This window comes from Pogona vitticeps, chromosome 1, assembly GCF_051106095.1.
Source record: "Pogona vitticeps strain Pit_001003342236 chromosome 1, PviZW2.1, whole genome shotgun sequence".
Classification (NCBI taxonomy): domain Eukaryota; kingdom Metazoa; phylum Chordata; class Lepidosauria; order Squamata; family Agamidae; genus Pogona; species Pogona vitticeps.
The window spans coordinates 135,093,497-135,108,462 of NC_135783.1; the positions used below are offsets into that span (position 1 = coordinate 135,093,497).

At 46.6% G+C, this 14,966-nt stretch overlaps 1 protein-coding gene across 2 annotated transcripts; it reads left to right on the forward strand.

The window, feature by feature from the left end:
- Positions 1-1,099: 1,099 nt before the first annotated feature.
- KLF11 (KLF transcription factor 11) lies at positions 1,100-14,053 on the forward strand. 2 transcript variants are annotated; one of them, XM_073001504.2, is made up of 4 exons: positions 1,100-1,496; positions 6,381-6,641; positions 7,564-8,566; positions 9,666-14,053. In XM_073001504.2, exons 1-4 carry the CDS (start codon positions 1,452-1,454, stop codon positions 9,959-9,961), a joined length of 1,605 nt encoding a protein of 534 aa, XP_072857605.2. In that variant the 5' UTR covers positions 1,100-1,451; the 3' UTR covers positions 9,962-14,053. The 2 variants fall into 2 exon arrangements, with proteins under 2 accessions (XP_072857605.2, XP_072857610.2); XM_073001509.2 differs by lacking the exon at positions 1,100-1,496 and adding an exon at positions 2,260-5,232.
- Positions 14,054-14,966: the final 913 nt, after the last annotated feature.

A 14,966-nucleotide genomic window follows, 5' to 3' on the forward strand; every position in this document is an offset into this window, starting at 1 on the left:
TGCGAATTAGCCTTTATTACATTTTAGTCAGTTATTTTTCTACTCTAAGGCAAAGCAGAAGCTGCCTATGTGGTTCGTTAAGGAAATGGACAGATCCACAGAAGTAGGGACATGTTCTACAAAGCGGGAAGCGTGGAGAACTGAAAATCTGTATTTTGACACCTTTCTTTTACACTGAGGCCAATATCCTACTGAGGGTCCTGGAAACAAAAAATCCTGACAGTGCAGGAACACAGGACTGAGGAGCTTGCAGAACTGTTGCCATTCTGCAACAAGCTGAGAGGATTTCTTCTTAGGATCATGAGATGGCCAACCATTACGCGCACCGAAACAGAAGCGAAATCGGGACTGAAAAACCAACCCACTTAAATCCCTCTCTGAAGGTCCCTTGAGCAACAGTTTGGGAGGCACGCAGGTCCCCTGGAAGAGGGGTGCGCCATTACGACGGCCTTGCACCCTCGTCCCTTGTGAACTGGAGGAGGCGGTGTGGGGGCCACTTTTGTTTTCTCCTCCTTCTCTTTTCCTCATAAAGAGGGAAGGAGAGGGGGGCCGTTCACTTTTTGTTTTGCTCGTACACTGGCGAAGGCAGGCTGGGGCGAAGCCTGCCGCAACTTCCTGGAAGGAGGCACACCCCTCGCAGGCCCCTCTGTGGCCGCCACCCAAAATGGGGCAATCGCGTGTGGAGCAAAGACGCGAAAGGACACACCACCGCCTCATGCACGACACGACTCCGCTCGGCCTCGAGGCGCGCGCCGCCGGGCGCCCCCCCCCCCCCGCAGAAGAGCCCGCGTTGTTGTTGCTGGGGCGGGGGCGGTGATGTCACACCCCGGCCGCCCAATCCCGAGCGAGCCATCTCCTTCTGGCCACGCCTCCTTCCAACACCCCCTCTTCTTCTCCCCCTCTCCCCGTCTGGGCATTCCCTGTCTGGCCGCCACTGCTCGCGGAGTCACTGATTGACAGGCAGGCAGCTACCCCGCCCTTCCTTGGCCTCCCCCGGGCCCAGCCTGGCTCCGCCTTGCGCTCTCTCCTCGCGCCGACCTTTCCCCTAGTTTCCAGAGGGCGGTTCGTCAGCGGCCGCCGCCGCCGCCACGGAACGTGCCCACGAGGGGCCTTTCCTGCTCGCAGCCTAGCTGCACGAGGCCATCACGCCGCCCGAGGGAGCTCATTGGCCGGCGAAGGGGCAGCTCGCGCTGTGATTGGCGAGGCGCTTCCCCCCCTCTCCCCGTTTTCCTCTTTCGCTCTCTCTCCGCCTCCTCCTCCTCCTCCCGGCTCTCTTCCTCCCCTTCCAGCTGCTTTTGCTGGATGGAGTGTTTTGGTGTGTTTCCCTCGGTATTTGGGCTGCTCGCCTCCCTGGAAGGAGGAGGAGGAGGGAGGGGGGGCAGGAGGCGGCGCTGGGGATCGCTCGGGCTGGCTTTGTCACATCGCGGCTGCCTGCGGGAGCTTCCACCACCATGCCCAGCTCGCCTGGCGCCCAGGAGATGGGAGATGCCCCTACGGTGAGTCCCCCCCCCTTCCGCCGGCTGCCCGGGGAGGCTGGCCGCCCGGGCGCCGGGAAGCGCCGAGCAGCGATCCCGGCGCCTGTCATCTCCTGCGGCGGGACTGGATCCTGGCTCCCTCCTTCCTCCTCGCTTGCAATTCATTCTGCTCTGTGATTCCCCATCACTTCCCAAGGCGCCAGATGTGCCGAGGTGCAGCACGCGGGGGGGGGAGGGGGAGAAGGGAGGGAGGGAAGGAGGGAGAACCACTGTGGGGGGGCAAATTTAAAAAGAGCAAAAAAGGGGGGGGGGTTTGAGATGAACCTCGGCTGCTTTATAGGCTTCCTTTCTTCCCTTCTTCGGGAAGTTGCCCAGGTGCCAAGGCGATGGGCGCGATCCGTGCCTCTTTGCTCGCCCTCTTGCGTGGCGGGGGCAGCGCAGCTCACCCACCCGCGCACCCACTCGCAGCCCAGTCCAGCCGAGCCGCCCGCTTTGCACCCTTCCCCCCCCCCCCGGCCCTCGAGGCCGCGTGTGGGTGGCTGGCCCCCCTCCCTCACCTGGAGGCCTTGAGGACCCTCCCCGCTGGGTCTGGTCACTAACCCTAACAGCCTCCTCCCCCCTTCCACCTGCGCCCCCCGGGGGGGGGAGGGCTGGGGATCGCCTCCCTGCCAGGTGGCCCTTCTGGGGATCTGGCAGCCCAGGACCCGGCAGGAGACTTTGGGGGAAGCCCCCCCCCCGTCCCCGGGAGTGCAGTGGGACCGACTTGCCCATCTTGTGGGCCCAGAGCAGTGGGTTGGTGTGCTCCGGGTGGGGAGGCTTTACTTGGTGAGTAAGTCACCCAGTCATTCCTGACGCAAGCAGTGGAAAGCGCTCCAGGGTGAGGAATCTTCAGGATCCACCAGTTGCCGCCTTGGCACGAAATCACGCCCAAGAGATGGACTGCAAAAGTGCCAGGGAGAGTCCGCCTCGCCCCATCGGTTGCGGAGGAATCGGGCCCCTCCCTGGGTGTCTGCCCTGGGTCAACTTTGTCGTTTTGGGAGCTTTGTTGTGGAAAGGCTGCCCGATCCTCCTCCTGCCCTCTTTGGCATTCCCAGCCAGGCCCGCCAGAGCAGTGTGGACACGCCTCGCAGGGCTTCCTCCCAGCGGTCGGTGGGTGGGTGGCTGGGCTCAGCCAGAGACGAACAAACCCCCAACCACCCACCCACCCACGCCGCCCTTGTTCACATGGCTATTTTGATGCATGACGTCGCCCGCCTCCTCTCCCACCCACCCCCACCCACCCGCTCTGTCCCTACCCCACCCCGAGCTATATTTGGAGTGGGTGGTTGCTCTGGATCCTGTGAGGGGGAAGAACAAACCCCCCTCCCTCCCCTTGAGAAGGTGGCGCTTTACCTCCTTCAGTCCAATTGACACCGATTTCGTAATTTTGCCTTATCTGCATCTCAGCTCCTCACACACGCCCCCCCCGCCAAATAACAAAGCTGGAGAGTGCATACTGGGGGGGGGGAGGAAGGGGAGGACGTGGTGAGTCACAGAGCAAAAGCCAACCACCCCACCCCCAGATCTGATAATGTGCATGCCACCCCAGTCCAGTGCCTGGTGAGAAATTTCCAGTCCGCTCTGTGTGAGGGTGGGTTGGCAGGGCTGCTTCCAGTGCTGCGTGCCAGCTCATCCGGCTTGCTTGCTTGCTTCTGCAGCGTCTGGGAGAAAAGAGGTGATTTAAGGACATGCCGCCAGGCTGAGTTCCACTGCGTGCTTAGCAGGAAGTCAGTCTCTCTCTCTCTCTCTCATTCTGTTTCTCTCTCTGCCTCTCCCCCCCCCCCCCTTTATTGCAGATTTCATGGTGTTCAGGAGTTCCAAGCCAATCTAAAGTTTTCCTGGAATGTTTTTCTTCCTCAGTTGCATGGCCTTTGAATCTGTTCTCCTGAACACCTCCATCCCCCTCTAGACAAACAAAGAGAGACAGACAGATAGACAGAAGGAAGATGGGGCTGTGTGGCCTTAGAGATATTGTTGGACTGCATTTCCCATCATTTCTTCTTGACAGCTGTACTGCCTTGTTTAACATGGGCTTTATTTCAGACTCAAAGACATAGTTTTCATGAGTTGCAAGCAAATGTAGAAACCTTTCTTAGTTTTTCTGTTCCTTAATCATGCTTGTATCTTCTGCTTTTACACTGCAATGATTACACACAGCTTTTGATCACCCCTATAGATTAAATAATAAAAGGTAACAAGAAACCCTGTGATTAGTTGGCTGTGTTTCAAGACAGCTTTTTAAAAAATTCCTCTTTCTCTCCAAAGTTTTATTTCCATTTAAATGTTTTCAAAGAGGTGATGCCAAGCAGACTGTGTGCAAATTTGATACTGGTTTAATTGCAGGAGCAATGACTTTTTTTAAAAGCTTTGTTTAACTATGAAACAAGCAACTATTTGGAGCCCACCCAAGGCCTGCATGTATAAATGCAGGTTCTATGATTGGTGATGTTTCTGACAACTTGTGTATGTCCAAGCCTAATTGTGTACAACTGGATTCACTTGTATACAACAGGGTGTTGAACAAAAGCCTGTGCTATTCACTGAACATTTGTACTCTGTGCGTGTGCGTGCGTGTGTGTGTGTGTGCACGTGCACATGTGCAGAGCATTTGTGGACATCTAATAAAGCCTGAGAATTATCTCTCTAAGCATTGTGCAGCTTATTACTCAATCATTGGGCTCCATTTTCCTTCTGAATCTGGGCTTCTGATCCACTGTTGTGAGAGTTTCGGGTAGGAGCACTCCATCCTCTGTTGATGTCGTTGTCTTAGAGTGGAGTCAGGTTGAGAGGAATTTTCACAACAGTTGTTTGCTGGAGGGAGTTGCTTTTGACCAACATATTTTGCTTGCACTGGCCAAAAATAGTGATGATGTTGTATACAAGGAGAGAAGTACTGTATAGCAATTGTTATCAATGGAGGATAATTTTCGGACATTTAGTATAAAGTATTTAGTATAACTGCAAAGATAACATCACGAACGATTATTATCTTGGGGACTAATCACCTTTCTGTATTCAGCAGCTAAACAAACAACTGCTCAGGCTTGGAAAGATACTATAGAAATCTCAATAAGCCCTTGAGAACATAAGATGTGGAAATTAGCATTGATGGAAAAAACTTACTGTACTGATTAATTTTTTAAAAAACTTGGCTCCCTTCCATTCAGTGTTGGAAGAATCATACAGATTCTTTCAGCCATTCCCACAGCTTCCCATGCAGATTTATAGAGTGCTAACTTAATTGGGTACTACCATTTAATGCTCTTAAGGCATATGAGAGTTTGGAGGAATGGGATAGTTATTTCTGTTTTTGTATAGTGTATATATTTAAATTTTGTATATATACAAAAAAAGACCATATATAAAATTTTTTTAAAAAAGACCAAGGATAGAATCTTTTATATATAAGGTAGTTTGCAGCTGAAAAGGGGGCGGGAGGAATGAGAAAGGTACCCATATAGTCAACAAGCTTCTATTAATGTTACCTCCTGTGAGTGGTAGAAGCAAAGAGCGTATTTGTTGTTATGTGCCATCAAATTGGAACCAACTCATAGTGACTTTAATAAGGCTTTCAAGATAAGTGAAATATTTAAGGAGTGGCATTACCAGGTCTGTTCTCCCATTGAGTTTCCATGGCTCAGCGGGGATTTGAACCTAAGGCTTCCTGAATCCTCATCCATCACTCTATCCACGACACCATGCTGGGTATCCCAAGAGGGTATGTAAAAGCATTTAAAGTTTAAATATCTTATATAGAACTGAGTTGTACTTTACAGATTTGGAAGCAAGTATGCTGGAGCATACTCCTAAGTAGGCACATATAACGTTGAACTTTGCTTTGGAGACCTGCCAATGGTTGTACCAGGGATTGTTCCTGAGTAGATACCCAGCCCGGCCCACTTTGCTTTATCCCCATCCTATACCCTTAACTCAGCCAACTGATGGACTGCAGCTCTCAAGACCCTTCCCAATTTGGCATTCCATCCCTAGGCTGGAATGGGTTCCTTTCCCCGCTACAGATGCTGTAGTGTGAATGCAGTACAGCGAGGTTTGCTGAATTCCCATTGGTCTCAGTGGCTTAAGTTTCCAATTATATCTTGTGTTGTCAGTATTTATGTTTTCTTAACAAAAGTGTAGATGAAAGAACAATACATTACTGTATAGTTAGGTGTACCGGAAGGTGTACAAAGGTCAGCACACTTAAACAAGAACAATGCAGGAAATGTGACTATATGCACATCTGAGTTACTTGACTTTTGGCCATGCATGCAGGTCTCCTTATGAATGGAAGAAGCAGACTTACACTGAATCAAATACAGTAGTTCAGTGATTCCCAACTTTGGGTTCTTGGAGTAAAACTCCCAGAAGCCTTCACCACTAGCTGTGCCGGCTAGGATTTCTGGGAGTTGTAGTCCAAGAACGTCTGAAAACCTAAGGTTGGGAGCTACTGAAATAGCTGGTTCGTCTGACTGAGCACTCTGTACTCTGGTTGGCAGGAGCTGTCCAGAGGTCCTACCCATCAGTGCTGTCCGAGAGCCTTTTAACGAGGTGCAAGGGATCATATGCTTCACTCCTGTTTTATGGTCTCTTCCCCAGATTATGTGTGCAGACTTCATTAGCAAGATTGGAACATGGAAATATATATCAGGACTAGGGAACATTTGGCCTGTCTGGTGCAAGACTCAAGTCCCAGTAGCCCCGACTAGCATGGCTAATGACTGGGGATTGTGGGAGTTGTAGTCCATCATCGTCTAGAAGGCAACAGATTCCGTACCCCTGAAAGATAGAAAATAACTTTTAAGCAGACAACAGGTGTGCGTCAGCCGTTGTTTATGCTTGGTAAACACATGACTTATTTATTTGTAGGTTGACATTGTGGACATCTATGAATCCATACGGGAACGACAGCGGCATGACAGTGAAAGGTCTTCTTGCAGCACCTTGGAGCAGAATGACATAGAAGCAGTGGAGGTGCTTGTCTGCATGAGCTCCTGGGGTCAAAGATCACAGAAGGGTGACCTTTTAAAAATAAGACCTCTTACTCCTGTTTCGGATTCAGGAGATTTTGCAATGCACACGGAACCCACATCGGAGTTGTCCAAGGACTATAACTTTTTATCAACTCTGGTAAGGGGGAAAAACATGGTGGGAGAAGATTAACGTGCATGGAGTAAATATAATGGCCAGTATCCTGTTGAGGGTTTACATGTGCATGGAGTTGTAGCTGCAGAAGGTTTTGCGACAGAGCACCAGCCATACAAAACCAAGCACATGACCTCGTCTGATCACTACAATTTGAGTTCTGTGTGTATAAAGACTGAATGGGATACTTGCTGGATATTTTAAAGAGAAAATACATAAAACGTACGCAGAGAATCTGCTAATACTATACCATTTATTTGGCTTGAGAGAGTAGTAGTAGTAGTTGCAGTAAGTAGCAATTCTTTACAAGTGACATGCTTTTTCTGTTATTGGCCAGACATCTGTTTCCAGTGTAACTGTTTTATGTTTAGATAATAAGCCCCAGAATTATTTGTTTTATAGCACCACATGATTTCCCATTCATTAAGTGTCAGGCAGAAACAATGTTAGCCTAGAACTGGAAGGTAGGAAAGCCTGATTAGATTCAGTGGATATTGCAGGTGTTTCTGAAATGATTACCCCATTTCATCAGAACTGCATTGAAACTCTGCGGCTTTCCTTTTGTCTTCTGATATTGGGTGTAATCTAAGCAACCAAGTCTATTTAAGGCTGCCAGTTTGCCCCTCATGTTCTTTAACTTCACTCGGGATTACAGTTCTAGTCTAAAATATGAATCTTGCCATGCAGCAGTACGTTTATTAATGATCATTCAGAAAAAGGTGCTTTTAAACAGATAATTAAATTGATGCAAGTGTCTGTTTTCAAAATAGCTATGTTTTAAGGGTCCAAAAGAGAGAGCATGACTTTCAGGATCGTAAGCATCAGTGCTAGGAAATTATCATACCTAAAGTGGTAGTTTTTTGATGCTGGTATCCTAATACGATTTTTCTGTTTTTAAAAATTGTAGTGTATGACGCCACCGTACAGTCCTGATTTTGTCGAGCCTTCCTCTGCATCACTGCTCTCGTCACAACAAGCCAGTTGCTCAAAATCTCAGACAATCAAGGCAAACATGTCTGCCTGCATTGTCGCGCCTCCAGGTTGTCCTCTTGCTGCTGCAGCCCAGCCATCTGTCCTGAACATGGAGAGACAGTCTAGCCAGAAGCCAGCCAAAGCTGAGCAGCCAGTTCCTCCGCTTTGCAGAGCCATGGCAACGAGTGTGATCCGTCACACAGGCGACAGTTCTGGTTCCTCCTGCATTCCTGGCGCGCAAGTGAAAGCAGAAACGGTCTCGGGCAGCAGAAGCAGCGGTAGTCCTGCAGCGGGGCGTGAAGTGCAAGAAGAGCAACATTCCAGAATTTCTCAGAACATTGCAGACAACTTCTCTCGTGTTACTTCCCCAGCCCACGAGTCTTATTTGCCCAACTTAGGTCCTTCTAGACTTTCCAGTAAAGGACACGAATGGCCCAGCCTTTCTCCGCAGCAGAATCCCTTTCCGAAACATTGTGAAAATGATACACCACACAAGACTCCCTCCCTGCTGCCCACCCCGCTTTCAAACCCACCGGTGATCTGCCAAATGATCCCCTTGGAGGGACAAAGAGGTATGGTCCCCGCCTTCCTAAAGCCCTCTGCTCAGCCTGCAGCCACAGTCAAACCCATCTTACCCCACACAGCCCCTGTTTCCCAGCCTGTTTTGATGGGACCTTCTGTGCCTCAGGGGACTGTTATGTTGGTTCTTCCACAGGCTACAGTTTCCCAGGCACCGCCAGGCCAACAAACCATGATGTCCGTCGGGAATACAAAGTTATTGCCTCTGGCCCCGGCGCCGGTTTTCATTGCCTCCGGTCAAAGCAGTGCCCCTTTAATGGACTTTTCCCGGAGAAGGAATTACGTTTGCAATTTTCCAGGCTGCAGGAAAACATACTTCAAAAGCTCTCACCTGAAAGCTCACCTCCGTACTCATACAGGTTTGTATTTAAATGAGAATGAAGGCGACATGTCTCTTTAATGGCTGTGTAGCAACATATCTGAGAACTGAGTTTTGAGCAGGTGAAAACGTGAGACTGGAGAAAACATTTAATGGGAGAAAGGACTGTTTTTCACATACTCAAAGAGAGCACAGCTGCATCCTTTTCTGGTCTCCCAAATTGCATCATCTAAACAGTACCTGGACTATCTAGAAAGCAATTGAAATTGCTGGCCCCCTCCTGACTTCTCAGTCTTAAGCAGAATGTCTGAAAAGGACCTCTGCCACTCGCCCAGTGCTGTGAACACACTGAGAGAGGAGCAACTTGCTCCTTTTCTACCTGTCATCCTTTTTTTTCTTCGTCACAGCAGCAGTTCTATAGAGAAGAGCAGTCCTATCCGCATGAAGGCCTTACATTTGGAGCAAGAATCTAGATTTTCTAGGGTTTTCAGCTGCAGGTAGAGCTCACATGGAGCAGCAACATCTTGTCTTCAGATGTAGCACTGTAACTCTGAAGAACATGGCAACAGAACGAGGTGAGCACTGCTCTCCTCTAAGTGTGTTCCTTGTGCTGGGCTGAGTAATGCCCGAATAGAGCTCTGCATGATGATACCGTTCACATGGTTTAGTGTTAGGGTTCTCACCATTGGCTCTTCTACATGTCTTAGACCTCACCTCTCAAGAGAGTGAAGAGGTTATATATAGTTAAACCCCATTGCTTCCAGCTGTGGTCCCAGTCAGCATCTCTGATCTGCATGGGAGGAAAAATTCACATTTATGTCAACTGGAAATTTTCTTCAGATGCAGATTGTAAAGACTGACGACTCTGGTCTAGCTGAGGAGCACAGCGGAACAAAGAGTTAATGATTCTCTGAATACAGCTTGGGGTCCTTCCAAGCTCCTAAGCACCCACATAACCACCTTACTGCATTATTGATGACTCACCTAGTTTGCCCCTCAGTTCACGTAGTCAGCTAGAGGAGAAGCCAATCTCGGTCTCTGGTTTGCTCCTAACGTATTTTGCAGTCTCCTTGATGTAGCCAGCTGTCTCGTTCAGTTTTTCACTTCATTTTCTCCCACCCTTCAATCTCTTTCCCCAGGAGAGAAACCATTCACCTGTAGCTGGGAAGGCTGTGATAAAAAGTTTGCCCGCTCTGATGAACTTTCTCGACACCGCAGAACTCATACAGGGGAGAAGAAGTTTGCTTGCCCGGTCTGTGACCGACGGTTCATGCGCAGTGATCACCTGACAAAACACGCGCGTCGTCACATGGCCACAAAGAAGGTGCCTAGCTGGCAGACGGAAGTTGGCAAACTGAACAGAATCTCCACGATAGAGAAACCCAGAAGCGAGAGCACGCTGAGCATGCTTCTCCCCATGCTGTCTTCTGGCTAACCAGCCTATTGGCGGAAATGAACAATTCAAGAGGAGTGTGGGAATTTCCAAGCAAAACAGCTTTGATAGATTTCTTCCCCCCCCCCCCCCCTTAAATGTCCACTAATTTTGGAGTGGGGAGGAGGACTGCAAAGGTCCCTCCCTCTTTTCTGTACCCTCCCTTCAGTTTAAGCCCTATTTAATCATTAACCTCAGTTTTATTTCTGTCACCCCCTTCTTCCACCTTCTGTACTGTGGGACATTCACTAGCACTTCAGGGAAACAAAAAAAAAAATGGGTGTGGTGTTTCCACAGGAGAATGTTGGTGGCTTGTTCTTTGAAAACATATTTTCACTTGAGTAACAGCGGTATATAGGAAGTGAAACAGGGTGGATTTTATTCCCAATGTTATACTAGTTTTCCTACCTGTCTTGTATTTGTTCAGCTGCAGGTCACAACTGCATTATTATTGTCATTATTATTATTAATAGTAATATTATTATTATTTGCTGAACACAATCCAAATGAATTTATAATAGTACAGTATCTGAATCTCAATCAAGCAACTGAGTCCACTTCAGGATTTTCTGTTGTGTCCAAGATTTAAGCACAGACGTTCTCTCCCATGTCTGGTGATAAGATGCCCAGATACACACCGTGAACTTGTTTTAGATGTGGCACAGAGCATCTTCATCAGCATCAGAGGCCTTGCCTGGGTCATAATTCTGTATGGTCAATAGTGCTCCAGCATGTTTTTCCCTAGCCCCAGTTCCATATGTATGCGACATTTGCTTGCTACTCAGGAAGTGTTGGCATGCAAACACTGCATACACAGGAATGAATGCATTTGCTGTGTAAAGTTCCCCCGTACGAGTAAAATGATTAGTGGTAGGGCTGCATGTGATCCTCTTGTGTCTGTTAGGCAGATAGTTCCAGAACATGAGCTCATTTCTGCTGCAGTATTTTCATTTGCCTTCAGCTGGGCAGGCGAGATGGCTCTGGTCCTAAGGGTAAAGTTTGTCTCAGTAATGAAAGAACAGAGGGATGCTAGCATGCCCTTGTGTTTTGATACTGTGATGTTAGAAGTGTCCTTTTTAATTTAATATGCAGTACTCTCCAGTTCATAAGGTGGAGGATTACGTAAGTCACATCTCTCAGTTAATACTTGACATGCTGGTTTAAGGAGTCTGTTCAAAAACTCTGGTCAGTAGTACAAAACTCTCAGCGTTCAGGACTTTTGTGCCTCATGGGCTTCAGTGGGGATAGTGAATTACTTCTTTAAATATGTTCTGTTGCATTTACTGGGAGATAAGGGCTTGAGTCTGATTGCATTATTCCCTTGATTAGAGATGGGGTTTGGGGATATTTTGAATTACAGATGCCATGATTCTCCATTCTGGAGTTATATCTGACTGACAGACACCTACATATGGCTCACCTGGGAGAAAGGCCTAAGTAGAAGGCTTTGAGGCCTACCTAGGCCTAACTTCCTGTTCAAAAAAAGAAGAAGCTCCCAGCTAGCACTGGGATTGGAACAACTTCATTGTCTTATTATATTGCTCTAAAATAAATTAAGAGCTGGAATCAAAAGTTAAGCATGCATTTCGTGCATGACCTATTTTAAATAATCTTGGCAAATAATTGGGTGACTTCTCATCCCGCTACCACAGGTGTAGCTTAATTGGTTCTATGGAGGATGAGCAACCAAAAACCACGTTAGCTTCATTTTCCATATGGAGCATTTAGTCATTTGTAGTGCTAAATTAAATCCAGTGCATTCATTGTGTGAGTTACCTTTTCTGAGCATTCCTCTCACCCAGTGCTTCTCATTCCTTAAGAACAGATGGGCGTACTACAGGGTAAGAGGGGGGGATCCATGTCCAAATGATGTTTGGTCAATGGAAGATTATCATTGAATGCAACCCTCTACCTTATAATGTGTGCTTTTAAAATGGGAGCAATTTATAACAATTGCAAAATTCTGCCGAATAGTAGTGAATGGATCTACAACAGAGATTTCTATTTCATGAACACCCCCCTCCAATGTTCAGCTTTTGAACAAAAAAAATGCTTTAAAAAATATAATGATGCTGTTCTTGTGGCCTCCTTGTCCACAGCACAGGGACTATGTAACAAGGAAGTGACAGATAATTATAGAGCTGCTGTTATTTTGTCTTTTTGGGAGTATTGAGAGAAAAATGAATTATGAGACATCTTAGATCCTTCAGCTACCATCTCAGATGAAAGCATGGTGTATTTGTCTGTGGTATAGTAGCTGGCCATTGAAGCTACCAACATGAATCTGACCCAACACCGGGAGGCAGTGGAAGACAGGAGGGCCTGGTGTGCACTGGTCCATGGGGTCACAAAGAATCAGACACAATGTAATGATTAAACAACAATAATAGCTGACATTTTATTAGTATCAGAAACTAGATAGATCTCTCATTACTGTTGTAGTAATCACATAGCGCTGTTATTAAACCAAAGTTGCCATACCGTAAGCTAATCTAAAAACATTTACTCTAGTGTTAATTTATTGGCAGTACCCCTTAAAATAAGTGATTTGAGCTCAATTGTAAAAACGTGCACTAGATTGATGCTGAGGCAGTGTTGATATACAGGATTGCTGGCATGTGTGTATGTGCTAGCGGCTTTTTTTGTACCTCCACAGCAGCTTCATCTGCAGAAATTTATGAAGGGAAGTTTATCCTGCCACATCATTAGCGTGCTAGGAGCAATTTCAGCTGCTAAAATTCTTCCAGGCTCTCTGGCAGAAGGGTGAGGAGGGACAAAACAGGGGGTTGGTCCCTCTGCGTGGTTTGAGAGTCTGCAAAGCCACAACTCTTTCCTTGTCCATCCTAAACATACAGCTTCCTGTGTCTTTTCCTATTGAATTGAATGATAGCTCATAATAAAGTTGATTGTAATAGAAACAGCTGTTTCCTTGTCCTGAAGAAAATAAAAGCAAATAACAGCAATTATCATTGATACATGAAGTAAATAATGTTTTGAGTTGATGAAAATTTTTCAGCTTCTCCCGTATTCTCAGTCCAAGTGATGTAATTAGGCTTTCTTTGAAATGAGGTTAAACCAGGCCATCAGACTTGGTGACTACCAGTGATTCAGAGCTGAGTGGCTGCCTGCCAGATGTTGGTGGACGGCTGTGTTCACAGTCCGTCATCCTTGCATGGCTATACTAGCTGGAGCTGACAACCCAACATTATTGGGTTGTCAGCTGGAAGCGCCCATATTTCCCGTCCCTGCACACAATTTCCCAAGTGTCTGAGAATCTCTGTGTCTTTTATCAAGTGGCAGGGAGAAGCAGGTATTTTTCTAATGCCCTGTCAAAATATACATGGTGGTTAAATGCATTTGATGAACCACAAATTGAGCAAGCATGCAAATCATGGTTGGTCACATATGTCCCCTGATTTATTTCTCTTTTTTTAATGCAGGCTGCAGAGTTCATGTTTCATTGTGGAAGTTCAGGAAGTGCAATCCTTTTTTTTTAGAAATCTCTTAGTGGTTACAAAAGCTTGGAGGAAATACTGGTAGGCCAGTAGACAAGACCTGTGTCCCCTGGGCATCTTGCTTTCATGCAGAAATGGCTTCCTTTCAAAGATTAGAATAGGGCCTTTTTTTCACCCACAGCCTTGATGGTGTGTGACTGATGTGGTTCTGTGACTCCTGCCCATCTATAATATACAAATTGTGGAAACTGCACTCAATCTCTATGCATTTGTTAATTTTTTATAGTATACATAATAAATCTTAATGGCCACATCAGAGCAACACAATTGTGGGGAAAGCATCCCTCTGAAACGAATTGATAAGTACAAAATATTAATAAACATAATTTGAGGGCCCTTTCAAAACTTTACTAATATCTGATCCTGATTATTACCTGTCTGACTCAAGGTTATGGGAACGTATGTTCTTCGTAGTAAAATATTGTGCCTAATATTTTATATGAATAAACCTTGTTTTTTTTCTGTCCAGCATTTATTGTGAAATCCCTATATTTGTGTGTGTATATGCAAATACTGTTTGTATTTCTCCAAGGGCTGCATTGTAATTCCTCTTCTAGTAAAAGTGGATATTTACATTACAGTTTTGTTGTCATTTTTCTCCTTTCAGGTTGACCTTGCCTAACTTCAGAACAATGGGGAAAGATGAGTCCAGTGGTTAATGCTGTTGATATTGTTAGCTCATATATGTAACAGGAATGTCAGATTCTTAATTGCTAGAGCAGTACGACAATGGAATCAATTACTTCAGGAGGTGGTGAGCACTCCAACACTGGAGGCATTTAAGAGAGAATTGGACAATCATCTGCCAGATCTGCTTCGATTTGGATCCCTGCATTGAGCAGGGGGTTGCACTTGATGGCCTTACAGGCCCCTTCCAGTTCCATTGTTCTGCAATTCTAACTCATTGAATAATTTAGAATTAGTTCATACATAGCTGGGCAGGGGGAAAATTGGCGCCAAAGAGAGATATTCCCAGCTGAGATCACAAGATTACTTCAGTTCTTGCAAATGTGTAGGAAATATGCAAATAATAATAGACTATGAATGAAAAGAATCAAATACAAACTCTTCTTTATTTGGCTCTAATGGTGCTTCCGTTGACCCTGCTGGGTTTCCTTGATTCTTGCAATGTAAGTAATATTCAACCTCTGCTTTCTTCCCATCTCCCTTCTTGTCTTTATTGCTTTGTCGGCCTCTGTCTTCCAGCTTGTTTGGATTTCACTGTTTCTATAATAGAGAACACTACCCTTTGCATCCTAAGTCTCTGGCTCCTGGATGGCCCTCCAGGTGCAGAGGATCCAGGTGATTCTTCACCAGAGGTGATGCTGGCTAAGACTGATGAGAAAAACAGCCCAACAGGATTTGAACAGGCACAAGTTGCTCCCTCGCTTGCTTTCCATTCTGATGTGTGTGGGTTTCTGCACCTCAAGCCCCTGTTGGTCCTGTAACGGAACATCTTCCGGTGTTCATCCTCTTAAATCCCACCACAGTAC